This window comes from Terrapene carolina, unplaced genomic scaffold, assembly GCF_002925995.2.
Source record: "Terrapene carolina triunguis isolate 2854851 unplaced genomic scaffold, T_m_triunguis-2.0 Scaffold67, whole genome shotgun sequence".
Lineage (NCBI taxonomy): Eukaryota > Metazoa > Chordata > Testudines > Emydidae > Terrapene > Terrapene triunguis.
In genome coordinates this window covers 13671334-13685043 of record NW_020664418.1, presented here as the reverse complement: position 1 = coordinate 13685043, position 13710 = coordinate 13671334, and the positions used below count along the sequence as shown (strand labels likewise).

Sequence of the window (13710 nt, the reverse complement as noted above, 5' to 3'; positions counted from 1 at the left end):
GACCACCATTTGCCTGCTACATGTTTAAGACTTTGGGGAGCATTGATCAGGGAAGAAAGGAGATACTTGATCAAAGGGGCCAGATTAGATTAAATTTGAACTAATTTCTGATTATGGTTTGGAGAAAATCTGGCCTCCCTACTTAAAGTGCATTCAAAGTCTAAAATGTCTCTCTCTAAAAATAAGCATATTTCACCCCTATTCCTTCCCAGTAACATCCATTTTCTTTTAACCGCCAGGGCCGTAAATTCCAGCCAGGATCTGAAATTGAAGTTGTTGTTTTCTTCTGCATTTTGTATCAGCAAATGTGCAGTGCAAGTTTAGTTGACCACTGCACTGACGAAGTGCATGACGTCTGAATCCAACTCGCTCTCCCCTAGCTGTATGGGGTTTTCAGGGCCAACAGGAGTAAACACTTCTTGGACATTAAGGTTGGGATTTGCAAGCAAGCCTGATCCCACTGAATTTCAAGGGAAGTTGGGCACTTCATTCCCTTAGGCTCTGGTTTTCAAAGGAGCCTAAAACCAGCAGATGATAATTTATAGGGCCAAATTCTGTTCACACTATTTACAACATAAGCAATACCATTGAAGCAATGTGTCTAGTAACAAGATTTGGCCCTTACTATGCCGAAGAGTAGATCTGTTGAAAAACACTGCGCCAATTTTACAATCACTTTTCCCCACCGGAACACCTTAAAAATATATGGCTCAGAGCATGGAACTCAGTCCGGAGCTTCTGGAATGTACCAAAGTTTCACACTAATGGGAAGGTCCGCTACAATTCAACAGGGCAAATTCCCAACATTGCCTTGGGGCCCTTGCTGTACAGTTACACACCAATACTGTCTTCCTCACAATACATAGAAGAATAAATTATTACAACACCATGTGTTAGGAGAACCTGTTTTCTCTGAACCTAGGAGGGAGGATATGGACTGGCTTCAGAGAATTTAAGTGCTAAATCAGCTAGTAACCTGCTACAAGAAAAAGGAGAATTCCTGGGATTGGATAAACTGGTACCAGTCCTCGCTAGAGGCTGCCACTACTAACCACACATTAGCAACTGGAAGTATTAGCCACTGGAACTCCCAAGTTGTCAGGGATCTTCAGTTTTGCTCTTGACATTTTAGTGAGCTTGTTGGTTTATTTTTTTTTTTTTTTTTGTTGCTGATGTTATAAACATACACCTATCACCACAGTAATTTAAAAATCACCACCGTACACTACTTCACGGGGGAACACAAGCACACAGTTACTACTGCACAGCACAAGTGTCCTGCAGGTCAACTCACAGCTTCTTCAAAATGAGAAAAGAGAATCAGAAAAAAACAAACAAAAAATACCCTGTTCTAGAGTAGAGGGAAAAATCAAGTATCTTACACTTCCCTTGTTGAAATGCTTACACAGACTTGGCTCAGCAGTATTCTCCCTCTCCCCCACCCCTCAGGACAGAGTCTTCTGCTCACATCTCATTGGAATAGGTGTAGTTAGGGGTGGCAGAATACGGTGTTTCATGCTGCATCGTGGCCCCTTGTGCAGCACCGACTGCCGCATTGTGCGCTGCCTGTTGTACATGCGGGTTCTTCCAAGCTCCCGTGGTCCACTCTTCTTGCGCTTTGCTGAAACTCCCTCCGCTGCCCCGGTAAAATTTATGCACCTGTGTGGGGCAGAGGTAGAGAGAAAAGAGATCACTGATTCACAGAGGTGAGCCCCCAACTATTTTTTTAATTATCTGGCTAGCCTGACAGAACCTAATGCAAAGTGTCCGATCCCGAGAGGTGCTGAGCACTTGCAGCTCCCATTGACTTCATGGGCAGTTACAGGTGCTCAACCCCTCAGAATCAGGACTGAAACCGACAGATGTTGGAATGACAGCCCTGGAGACTGGGATGCTCCACGCAACGACCCTGGCAGTGCAACAATTCTGACCAAAGAGGCTCAACCCTGACCTAATGGGACCCGCTCTGATGGGTGAAAGCAGTTCATCCTCCATCTCCATTTAGTTTTTGTGCTCTGCCTAGACTGCCAACAAGAGAAGCAAATTGACCTGTTGGGATGGTAGTTCATGATGTGGGCAACTGTCTCACTACTGTTTCCAGTGAACCATCAATTCAACGCACATATGCCACCGATCAATCATTGATTGGTCACTATAGATTGGTACAGACAACCTACCCTATTACAAGTCTTCCCCAGAGTCATTCAGTCCAGGGCTTTGGAGCGGAGCTGGAGCACGGAGCAGCTCCAGAGCAGTGGAGCTGCAGGATTTTGGCTGGAGCTGGAGCAGAGCCAGAGCACAGCTCCAAAGCCCTGGTTCAGTCCCCTCTATATCCATATTCCTAAGGCAGGAAACAGGATAGACGGAAAGTTGCATTTCATCAGACACCCAGGGCCGGTGCAAGGAAGTTTCGTGCCCTAGGCGAAACTTCCACCTTGCGCCCCCCCCCCCCCGCCCCGCGGCAGCCCCCCCCCCCCCCCTTCGCCCTGAGGCGCCCCCCCCCCCCAGGAGCCGTGCAGCAGCTCCCCAGCCCAGCTCACCTCTGCTCCGCCTCCTCCCCGAGCACACCGCCCCCGCTCTAATTCTCCTCCGCTCCCAGGCTTGCGGCGCCAAACAGCCGATTGGCACCACAAGCCTGGGAGGCGGGAGAAGTGGAGCGGCTGCTGCGCTGGGAGAGGGAGTCTGAGCCACACGTGTCAGCACGCTGCCGGCAGCCCAGCCCAGGAACGCTGTAAAAAAAAAATGGGGGCACCGCTTTTTGGCACCCCCAAATCTTGGTGCCCTAGGCAACCGCCTAGTTTGCCTTAATGGTAGCACCGGCCCTGCAGACACCTTTCACAAACACCTACCTCATTTTCTAACCTCAAGAGCCCCCACCCAACTTGCTAACCTCAGAGAATGCATGTCTGTGCTTTGGGGGATTAGAGAAGTTGTAATTAAGACTGAGCAACCCACACATCAAAGACAGGAAAAAAATAAGGTGAAGGCTCTAAAGAGCTCGTTCCTAGCTCTAAACCATAAAAATCACCATCATGGAACCAATCACAGGGCAGCGGACCTCTAAGTGAGAACGAAGTCCAGGAACAGGAGAAACGGAAAGTTTGGGGCTTTAGTGAAGACTTGAGTTTGATTTATTTTAGATTCTTGCTAAACTTTTTAAAAATTCTAAACATTACTTACCGTACCCAAGAATTTCTCAAGGGAGCCCAAGCAATCAACATTCTTATTTAAGTCATTCTTGCTCAGCTTCTAGGATGAGCTGAGCAATAAGAGTACTTCTCTGTTTTTTTTTAAATTCAGCAGCCCACAACCTGCATCTTGCCAGAGCCTAAGGGTACGTCTACACTTACTTCCTGGTTCGGCGGCAGGCAATCAATCTTCTGGGATTGATTTATCGCGTCTTGTCTAGACGCGATAAATCGATCCTGGATCGATCCTGGAAGTGCTCGCCGTCAACGCCGGTACTCCAGCTCGGCGAGAGGAGTACGCAGCATCGACGGGGGAGCCTGCCTGCCGCGTCTGGACCCGCGGTAAGTTCGGACTAAGGTACTTCGAATTCAGCTACGTTATTAACGTAGCTGAATTTGCGTACCTTAGTCCGAAGTGGGGGTTAGTGTGGACCAGGCCTTTGGGAACTCAAACATCAAGGGTCAAGTCCTGTCCTAGATCTGACAGCACTAGATTTGGAGAGGTTCTCAGTTTGACAAAAACAGTTGTTTCAGCCCTAAATGCAACAGTGGCACCAGAAATTGTGAACAAAGGGTTGCTCCTAACAGAACAAAGGATGGAAAGTACCCAGTGGAGCTCTCTCTAGAAACACCATGAAGCAATGAACATCCCAGCTTGGATCTCCTCCCCAGAAGACCACCCAGAAAATGTCACAATTTCTGGTCTCTAATCCAGCACTCATACCATACTGAGGGCAATGAAGGAGAAGACTGCCACGACTGTAAACATGATGGTGGGGATAAGCATCACCACAGCTGCACCTACGTTGGTCCCAAAGAAGGATATTGCTGCAATCCAGCCACTGCAGGGAGATGAAAAAGGGTTCTGGTTAAACAACGGCATTGTTGCAGCCATGCATATCCAGTAGCTATGGTTTTTTTCCCCATTGGCTTTGTATGCTGCAAGTGGCAAACCTCACTCTAAAATTATTCTTCTCCCAAACCCTTCAGTATCTTGGATGACCCTTTCCCTGGCTGACAAAAGATAATACTAAGCCATTCCTGAAACCAACAAGCACCCTAAGGGCCTCTCCAATGCCTCCTAAAAGAACTAGATAAGTTCATGGAGGATAGGTCCATCAATGGCTATTAGCCAGGATGGGCAGGGATGGTGTCCCTAGCCTCTGTTTGTTAGAAGCTGGGAATGGGCGACAAGAAACAGATCACTGGATGTTACCTGTTCTGTTCATTCCCTCTGGGGTACCTGGCATTGGCCACTGTCAGAAGACAGGATACTGGGCTAGATGGACCTTTGGTCTGATCCAGTATGGTCGTTCTTATGTTCTACCTCCTTTCTCCGCCACATCACATCCTTCATCACCCTTCTCCTCCCACTCCACTAATACACTCCTTCCATACTCCCACTTCCACCCACTCGATGTCCTGAACTAGCTGAGCCAGGGGACTCTGGAATTTTTTTCTTCCTCCATCCTAACAGGAGTCAGCTGTGCCTAGCACCTGAAGAGAAGAAAGGTTGAACATGACAAATTCCTTACCAGACTCCCCAGCCAGGGATCCCCACCGCCTGGATAATGCTGATCACCAGCTGGGCCATGAAGGTGAAGAAGAAAGCCATGAAGCTGAAAGAACTGTCTGTCCTACAAGAGAAACAATTTATCATCCTCCTCCTCCTCACTGCTACCCGTGTCTCAATCGGTACTCAAGCTGCACTCCGAATGGCAGCAAGGAAGCTCTCGTCACTCTGAACACCCAATATCACTGCCACCAGCTCAGCTAAACAATCCTTTTTATTCCAGCAGAGATTTTTTTTGCCATGATGCGGTGGATGAGAATGGGAACGGATGGTCCAGTGTGAACAAGAGCTGCCCTCAAAGAATAGTCAGGATAGTGACATCACAGCATAAGGAAGGAGAAAGGAAAATGAGGGGCTCAAGCTGGGCAAACGGGTGTCAGAGAGCAGAGCTTCTCCAAGGCTCTATGGCTATGTCTACACAGGGATAAAAAAATCTGTGACTGGCCTGACTCGGGCTTGTGGGGCTCTTGGGCTGAAAAATCTGCTGTGTAGGCATTTGGGTTCAGGCTGGAGCCAGAGCTCTGGGACCCTGCAAGGGGTGGACGGTCCCAGAGCTGGGGCTCCAGCTGGAGCCCTAACATCCACACAGTGATTTTTAACCCCACAGCCTGAGCTCAATGAGCCTGAATCAGTTGACCTGGGCCTGCTGCAGGTCTTTTATCCCTGTGTACGTACCCTATTTAGCTACTTACATAGTCCTAATTACCATATTATTAGAGCACCTCATAGTTAGCAGATTTTATCATCAACACCCCTGTGAAGCAGTGAAGTATTATTCCCAATTTGCACCTAGGAAATGGACAAAGTCACACCAGTCTGTGTCTGACTGGGGAATTGAACTCAGCTCTCCTGAGTCCATGTGCAGTGCCCTATCCACTGGACCATCCTTCCTCCTCACAAGCAGGGAGGACCAAAAAATCCATTTTTTTAATTTTTTTTTTATTTTGTTCTTTAAATTAAAAATAAACCTGTTTAAAGAAATCGGTTAAGGCCTAAAATTATTATAAGCTCTTAAAACATTTAAATAAAAAACAACTAAGCTAAATCCATAAACCTGTATCAAAAACTGAGTTAAAGGCTGTTTTTCTGTATTAAGAAAGAATCAGGGGGAAAACATATAGCTTCTGAGGTCGAGCTTTATAAATATGGCACAAAGGTCATGTACTGTATTAAGGGTTTGTTTTGTTTAATAAAAATTAATTTTATATGCTGTTCCGAGTGTTACATTCAATTCCAGTTACTATCACAATGCAGCTTGACACAAATCATAAGCAAAAAGTAAATTATCTGGCAAATATACAATGTACTGTTCACCAGTTTCTAAGATACTAAAATATACAATGAATAAATCTGAAAATATTAAGCTATATAACTGCTTAAATACACGTATATAGTTATAGCATACCCTCCTAGGTAGCAAAAAAGACGTACCGAAACTAATGTAAAGCTCTATTTAGTTGTAAGTGAACATGCTTTAATGGTTATACCAACCAATGAGAATGCACCTCTCTTCAGAAAATGACTGAAGTGCAAATGGACAAGTTGATTAAAATCGATTATTTAACTCAAGGCATTCCACTTGGTGATTTAAAATCGCCTTGATTTAAATCAGTCCACCCTGCTCTCAAGTAGGGAACTAATGAAGCATTCAGCAAACTGCAGGGGACTGGTAGAATGGTGTACTTTACATTTGGTGATGCATGGATTGCTCTAATTTGCACACATAACCAACACAAATACATGCTCTCCACCCCCAAAAGGTTTGTAAAAGGAGTCTCTAGTAGAAAGAAAATATTCACCCCCAAAAATAAAAATCAGATCTCCCCCGCAAGCTGGGGCTGCAGAGAACTGAGTTTCTGGAGCTAGTGTGTTGTCTAGGACAAAGAGAGGTCCACAGAGCCACATTTCTTGAGGTAATGGGATAGTTGGATACCCAACAACTAATCTAAACTGCCATCGTTCCATTGACTTCAATGGACCTTTGCAGCTTTAGACCAGCTGAGGATCTGTCTTCGGGTTTCCTGAGAATGAATCTGAGCTTCTAGTGTCAGGAAAAAGGAATTTGTAAGAACCTCAACTTCCAATACCTCTTCCATCATGCTTTTGCGTCATGGCCCAATGAGACTTGAAAGTCAAAGCATGAACCTTAGAATTAAAGGCCCTGATTCAGCAAGATACACAAGCATGTTCCTACATTCTGTTGACTTCACCGGGACAAATCATATGCTTAAAATTAAGCGGGCGCTTAAGTACATTGCTAAATCAGAGCCAGAGGAGGAGCTGTTTAGCTGCTCTCCCTCCTCTATCTCTCGGGACTGTAGAACCCTTTGGTTATTGACTCAATGCAGAGGATTCTAGAGTCAGAGAAGCGTGCTGTAAACACTAAGATTGCTGGTACCCTGTAGTTCTTAGCTGGAACAAGGGGGCTGTGATGTTAGGAAGAAGCACTTGCAACTCATCTAAATATTGACCTATTTTCCCATCTCCAGTTCTAGTATCAGAGAAGGGCTGTCAGAGTTTCTCTGATCCCCAAGGCATCTCTCTTCAGGAGTCTCCACATTCTGCAGCAAAAGCACAGAGTCTGTCAACTTGGACAGGAACAGCTGGAATGTATCCATTCATTATGCACTGTACCTGTGGACTCTGGTCCAAGTTACCATGTGATAGAACACAGCATTCAAAGTTTTCTGTTCACATACACTTCCCAATCTCCCATGACTAACTGTCAAGAACCCCACTCAGAGGGAAAATATATATTTGATATAGTAGTCTTTATGGAGAGCTGAGATCTTAATCCTGAACATCCAAGATTTCAAGGTAGGAAAGTAAAGTTAAAGGTAGGAAGGGAAGGGAGGGATTCCCAAATAGAGGTGACCCAGTCTAAGCATTGGTTAGTCATGAGAAGAAAGGGGAAAGACAGTGAGAAGCTGTGCCCAGCTGTGACCACTTACTTGAAGGCTTTGTAAATAGGTCTAAACCAGCAGACATAGGAGCAGGGTGTAAAGAGAAGGAGCCAGAGAATTGCCAGTCCAAAATTAACAGCTCCACCGCCTCCAATCAGCCATGCGAGGCAGCCAATCAGATTCACTGCCAAGGTGATGCTGTTCACTGCAAACATATATACACACAGACACACAGAGGGAGCAAAGTAGCACACGGCAAGAAAGTAAGCTGTGACTGAAGGGACCCTTCAGGTGGCTACGTCCATGGGGTTCAGAAATGTTCAGGCAGGTTTAAGCCAAGGGTGGGGTTTTGTCTTCAGTTTTTATCATCCTTCTCCCCTCTATAATTTTCACAATTAGTCTTTCCATGCCCACCAGGCTCCCTGGGGCAATGGTTCCAAGCTAGCCGGAGCAGGCTGGCATCAATGAATCATGGCCTAATTGTGGCTCCCCTGCATATGTCACCCATTACAGGTGGTGAGAGTTTGGGGGCGGCGGAAAGGTACAATCATCTACGAGTGAGAGTAACTGAAACACAATTAATTTCTCCCTTGCCACCAAAGGATGGAAATGAGAAAACTAAAGGAAGCTCCTCACTTGCCACCAGCAATGGCTTCACTAAAGGGAGTGCGCTCCCAGGCAAGTTGGACCAAGTAGCCAAGCTGCCTTTCCCAGGACAAATCTGCTTGAGCCATTGAACACCAACTGACCGATTCTGAGAACTGAAGTCACAAGTTCCTGATGGTCTATGGCACGTCCAGATCAGTTCAACAGGAAAAATATTTCTCCAATAAGATACCAGGAGGCTAAGTGATACAGGCCTACTACAATGAAGGGAAGCCTACCAGAGACTAGACAATGCAGAGGAGAATCTGTCATCTGCACTTCTGTGCCTCAGAACTTCAGGATGAATCTTTGTTCCAATCAGAATTAATGCCCACCAAGCAATGTAATGGAGCAGCCAGCTGGGATGCTTCGCTGTACGAGATGAAAATGTTCAGCCAACCCAGTGATCTGACGGGCAGGGCATCCACATGTGCATTACATCATACAGCACTCAAGGATGTCCCATCACTGTCTGAGCCCAACCCCCGCTTTTTCCCCCCCAGGGGACGTTTTGGACTCCTTTCTGACATGTCTTCTCCCCAGGGGACAGGCTCACCTAAAGGGTCTCCTTGGACAGCAAGTTAATAGAAACAATCTCAGCAAGTTCAACAGAGATGTGGTGTTTGTGCTTTTGCTTTTCAAGGCTCAAGAACAAAAAGGGGCCTATTAAATACAAGTGTAATGAGTGCAGCCAAATCAGGGATGGGCCGTCAAAGTGATTGTACACCTCCCTCCTGGCACCCAGCAAAATACATTTAACAGAATAATTTGTCAGTGTCACTACAACAGCCTCCCTGAATGAGGAAGGAGAAAGCTAGCGCAGCTCCAGACTCCTAGCAGCACACAGAACCAATGCTGAAAACTGGGCAAGTCAGCAGGGTGGGAAGTCCATCGGAGGAGACAGATGCATGAGTTAAAAGCATAAACACCCAGTCCCTTTGGTGCTGATTCAGCTCCTTCTAACCTGCACTTGGAGCACACACCACTCCCCAGGGAAGGTTGCTTCAATGCAATACTCCATTTTGCTTTCAATGTTCAGAGAGAACACCTGATAAGGAACAGAGGTCATCTTAAAGGCAGAGGGTGCCCGGTGCCTGCTCCCACAGACCCTGTATGTGCCATCCAATCACCCAGCAGCATCCCCCCCTCCCCCCCCTGCCAAGGAGGAGGATGGAAATGTTCATTAACAGCTCCTCCTCTCCCTGCTTCCATCCTACCCCATCTCAGAACGTCTACCTAAAAAAAACATCTGCACTGTCCTGGTTTACATAGCAGCAAACTCACCAGTAAAGCTTCAGAAACAGAATGTGGGGAGGGGAGGGACATGGGCAGGGCCGTCCCTAGCTATTCTGGGGCCCTACGCAGCCCCCCCCCCGCGGGGGGTGGGTGGGGCTGGTTTGGGGGGACAGGGGGAACCACCCCCCAGCAGTCACTGGAGGCGCAGCTGGGGCTGGGTTGCTGCACTTCCCTCCGCCAGTGAGTGCAGGCCCAGCCCTGCTTCAGTCCTCAGGGGAGTGGGGGTGGGGCTGAGGCAGAGAAGGGTGGGAAGAGGCAGAGGCCATGGGGAAGAGGCGGGGCAGGGGTTGGAGCAGCACACAGCGGCACAGGGCACCAGGAAATTTGGTACCCCGAATTTCCTGGTGCCCTACGCAGCTGCGTACTTTGCGTATGGGTCGGGACGGCCCTGGACACTGGTGGAACAATCTTCCATCTCATTTTAAAAAAGGGTCGTGACTTCAGTCACTAGGACTGTCACTACTACACAGAAGTCCTCGATTTAGGCACAAGTCAGGTGGAGTAGCCCTGCAAGCTTCTCCACCAGGAGTGCTGTAACCTCAACCTGGAGGGATCTCCTCTGGGAACAAGTTTAGTTTCCAAGGGCCATTCAATCCTTGGCTTCTCCTCCGGGCTAGCCAGTAAAGGGGTCAAATCATGCCAAATGCAGTGGTGGTTTCTCAGACGTGGATTTCTGATTAAACTTTCCCCACATACCCCAATTTGCTCGGGCAGTTGTGACACTGACTCTCAGCACTGGCTGGATTTCCTAAGCAAGTGTATATCCTGGGGAAATTTACTCACTTAGCTGCACTCTGTTTAGTAAAGTTACATGAACTGTGCACTCTTGCTACACTGAATGCCCTTGGGGTCAGGATACCCGGAGCAAAGAGATGGCAAGCTCCACACCAGGCTTCAGAAGGGGGAAAAATACATCTGAAGGAAGAGCAGCCCAAAGGGGGTGTAAAACCTATCCTCTTCCCCTCATAGGGAAGCCTGCCACTCTGTCTGCTTTACTTGCCCACAGGTCAAACTAGTAGATGGTCCCTATGCAAGGGAAATCGATTCCAGCAGCCAGCTAGTTGCATCAGTGGCATTAGGAACTACCCAAGGGACCACAGCTTGGGGGAGAGCACATCACTCAGCAGCTGCAGAAGGGACAGGTGAGGTTTGGCTCTGAGGAAAGCCTCAAGCGCCTGCACCCTGGGGAGCAGGGTACTGCAGAGATTACACTTTTTGGCTGGCCGAAAGCGACCGCTCACTGCATCAGAGGCCCTGTACTCAGTAATTTAAAGTGGCATTTCAGCTTCAGAGGCAGCCATGCGGCTTTGGGCTGGATGTGGAATTTGCAAACTGGGAAATGGGGGAGTAGTGACCTAAAAACACAGGGCTGGAGGACAGCTCCACATCTTCCACCTCAATCTGGCTCAGATTCCTGATTCAGGAGGGCCCTGGCAGGATTTGCAGAAACGTTGCATGGGTTTTTTGGCAGGGAAGGGAGAGCCCAAGCACAGATATCGCTGCAATTAAATACTTGGAAGTGTGCTGGTGGGGCCTACATTTCCCAAGTGACGAGCCCTCTGGCTGAGGGAGCCTGACAGGGAGAAAATCAGAGCAGTAAATCCTTCAGCAAAGAGAAACTCATTGGCTGATCTGTTCCACCTTAGGGCAGGCTCTGTGAGGGAGCAGAGTTCATGAGTGGTCTCTAGTTTGTGAAGTGCACGTGATCACCTAGAGGGTGGGAGAGGACACCCTGAGACGAGTTCTAGGGCTGGCTCCAGCAGAGTTAAAGCTAGAGATGAGCTCAAGCCTTCCAGAAAATCAGATCCCAATTGGAACCTAAACTCTGTGACTGGGGCCTCTTTATAATGGCCCAACCCAGAACCCCACTCCCCAAATATGGAGAAGCTGAGATTTGGAGCTGAATGTCAGGACCCAGATCCCATCACTAGTTTAAACCTCTTCAGAAATATGCAAGAGACAAAAAGTCCCTAGACTCGGGGGCAGGATGATGTTTCCCTTAGTGCCACTTTGTTCTTTACACTAACACTTCTAGAGAAGAGCATTCAGAGAAGCAGGCATGAGCATTTCTCTCTCGACCCATCTGATCCCTTCCTCTCCTGTAGACATAGGGTGCCTGCCCCAGGGATGACTCACACATCCAGAGGTAGTAAAGGCGCTTGGCCAAGGTTCGATGCTGTGGTGGAATGTCATCATCAAAATCCTGGTAGAAACATGGCTTCAAGGGGATGAATCTTGGGAGTGGAGGAAAATTGTTCACCTTTTCTGTGACAAGAGATAAAATATGTATCACTGAACAGAGCCCAACACAAGTGTCTGTTCCTCCAAACTGATCTGATGTTGCTGATTGGTTAAAGCGCTGATCTAACCTGAGCAGTGACTTTGAAAGTAGCCTAGTGGGGTTACGTGTTTGTGTCTCACTGATTTCCAGCTCAGATTTGCTCAGTTTATAAGTAAAAAAAGATGATTTCCCCTCATTGCCAGCCTTGCAACTCAGCTTGGGCTCCGACAGTCCAGCTGGGCTCTTTCTTTCCACACACAATCACCAGGAATAAAGATTGTGCATGCCAAATTATACCCTTTGTGACACATATGACCCCACTGAAGGTAAACTTGGTTGCAAAGGCCAATATGTTACCTTCATTAAAGCACTGAGCCCTTTAATAGAAAAACCAGTTCTACAAGATCCAGCAGAGATTTTTCCTTACCTGCCATGGTGTCTGTCCGTCTCTACTCCGCAGCTAAGTTAGAGAACAGCTTGCACCTCTGCCAAAACTGGAAGAAATCAAGAGACAGTAACGACACTAAGGGAACAGACACCGAGAACAACAGGAAATAATGTTTCCTCTACATTCAACCACTTCCCAGGATTTATTCTGTTACCGGAAGTGCAAATGTCCTAACACCATAATCCCTCCCCACCACCCCACTGATTCAAGCCTGGGGAAATCCATGTAGTCTCTTGGCATTTCTCCAATGTATATCCTTCCCAAATTAAGGGAGTAAATTGAATCCTTTCCTGCCTCCTCCTCCCCCCCCCCCCCCCCCCCCCCCCAAAACCCCAACCAAAACAAAAACAAAAACAGCTGGCTTCACTGCAACATTCCATGGGATGATCCTCAGACAGAAAGATCCCAGCTACCTTCAATCAGCATGAAAATCACTGCTGGTACGGCAAATCACCCCTTTACAGAAATAACTGGCTCCCAAGGACAGTGCTATAATAAGGCATGGTTGAATTTCCCATTGTTTATGCTATATATATCTCTTCGTTTTCGGTTTTTATTTTATTTTATTTTTCCTGGGAATTTATCGGTGTTTATTATTAAAACAGGCGGAAATTGGTGCAAAAAATATAAATTTTTCTGGGTAAATATTGGGGTTTATTTTGGTCGATGGAAGAACTGGGGGGGGGGGAAGTATTCTGTAGATTAATGCTTTGATTAACAGAATTCAATGTGGTTTGCTGCAGAACTAAAACAGAACTCAAAACACAGTGCCACCTCTTAGTTTAAGAAAACAATATATCGCTAATCCCCAAATAAAACTTTTCACTTGAATAAACAGTTAACTGTTGCAGACTTAGAACTATTAGCCTATAAATATTTACATTTAATAATTGGGCCTCACCATTTGTAGTGCACATACTCAACTGCATCCTTTTCTCCGGTTTTTGTTTTTTTTAAAACTTTCGAATATTTCCTTGTGTTCTGAAACGTATTCTAATACAGATTTTAGTTTTTTTCCCCATTTTAGTGTGTCAGATCTTTAAACCATTATCTGCTAACAGCCTGAAATGTGTACGTGGTGGGCGTGAGATTCATCAGTACGTTCAGATGCGCACGCATTTCAGAGCTTGTGTGCATACCTGTTTGTTTATTGTGTTTATCTTCTAGACTAATACATAGCCTTGCTTCAACAGGCAGCTTTGCATGCACACACAGACTAATGCATTATTGTAATACATATATCTCATGTTTTCCTAATAAAACAAGTTATTTTTTATATATTTGAATGATACAAAAGTAGGATGAAAAATTGGAAAAAATCATAATACTTTTTGTAAAACCCAGGATTATTAGGGATAAAAAATGGGTTAAACTGA

General features: G+C 46.5%; 1 protein-coding gene across 2 annotated transcripts; it reads right to left on the bottom strand.

Moving 5' to 3' along the window:
• Positions 1-1159: 1159 nt before the first annotated feature.
• Positions 1160-12382, bottom strand: SCAMP5 (secretory carrier membrane protein 5). Of its 2 annotated transcripts, XM_024208413.3 has the most exons (6): positions 12314-12382; positions 11742-11870; positions 7713-7869; positions 4724-4825; positions 3913-4030; positions 1160-1659 (listed from the first exon to the last, which is right to left on the bottom strand). In XM_024208413.3, exons 1-6 carry the CDS (start codon positions 12318-12320, stop codon positions 1465-1467), a joined length of 708 nt encoding a protein of 235 aa, XP_024064181.1. In that variant the 5' UTR covers positions 12321-12382; the 3' UTR covers positions 1160-1464. The 2 variants fall into 2 exon arrangements, with proteins under 2 accessions (XP_024064181.1, XP_024064182.1); XM_024208414.3 differs by lacking the exon at positions 12314-12382 and having other exon boundaries at positions 7713-8717; positions 11742-11774.
• Between the last annotated feature and the right edge of the window lie 1328 nt (positions 12383-13710).

What these genes read in the sequence shown, in the direction of transcription:
- SCAMP5 (XM_024208413.3), bottom strand. An exon ending in ATCCCTGGCTGGGGAGTCTG is followed by an intron (nt 4,031 to 4,723) that starts GTAAGGAATTTG and finishes ATCTCCCTGCAG; the next exon opens with TGGCTGGATTGCAGCAATAT. An exon ending in CCTTCATTGCCCTCAGTATG is followed by an intron (nt 1,660 to 3,912) that starts GTATGAGTGCTG and finishes TGCCCCACACAG; the next exon opens with GTGCATAAATTTTACCGGGG.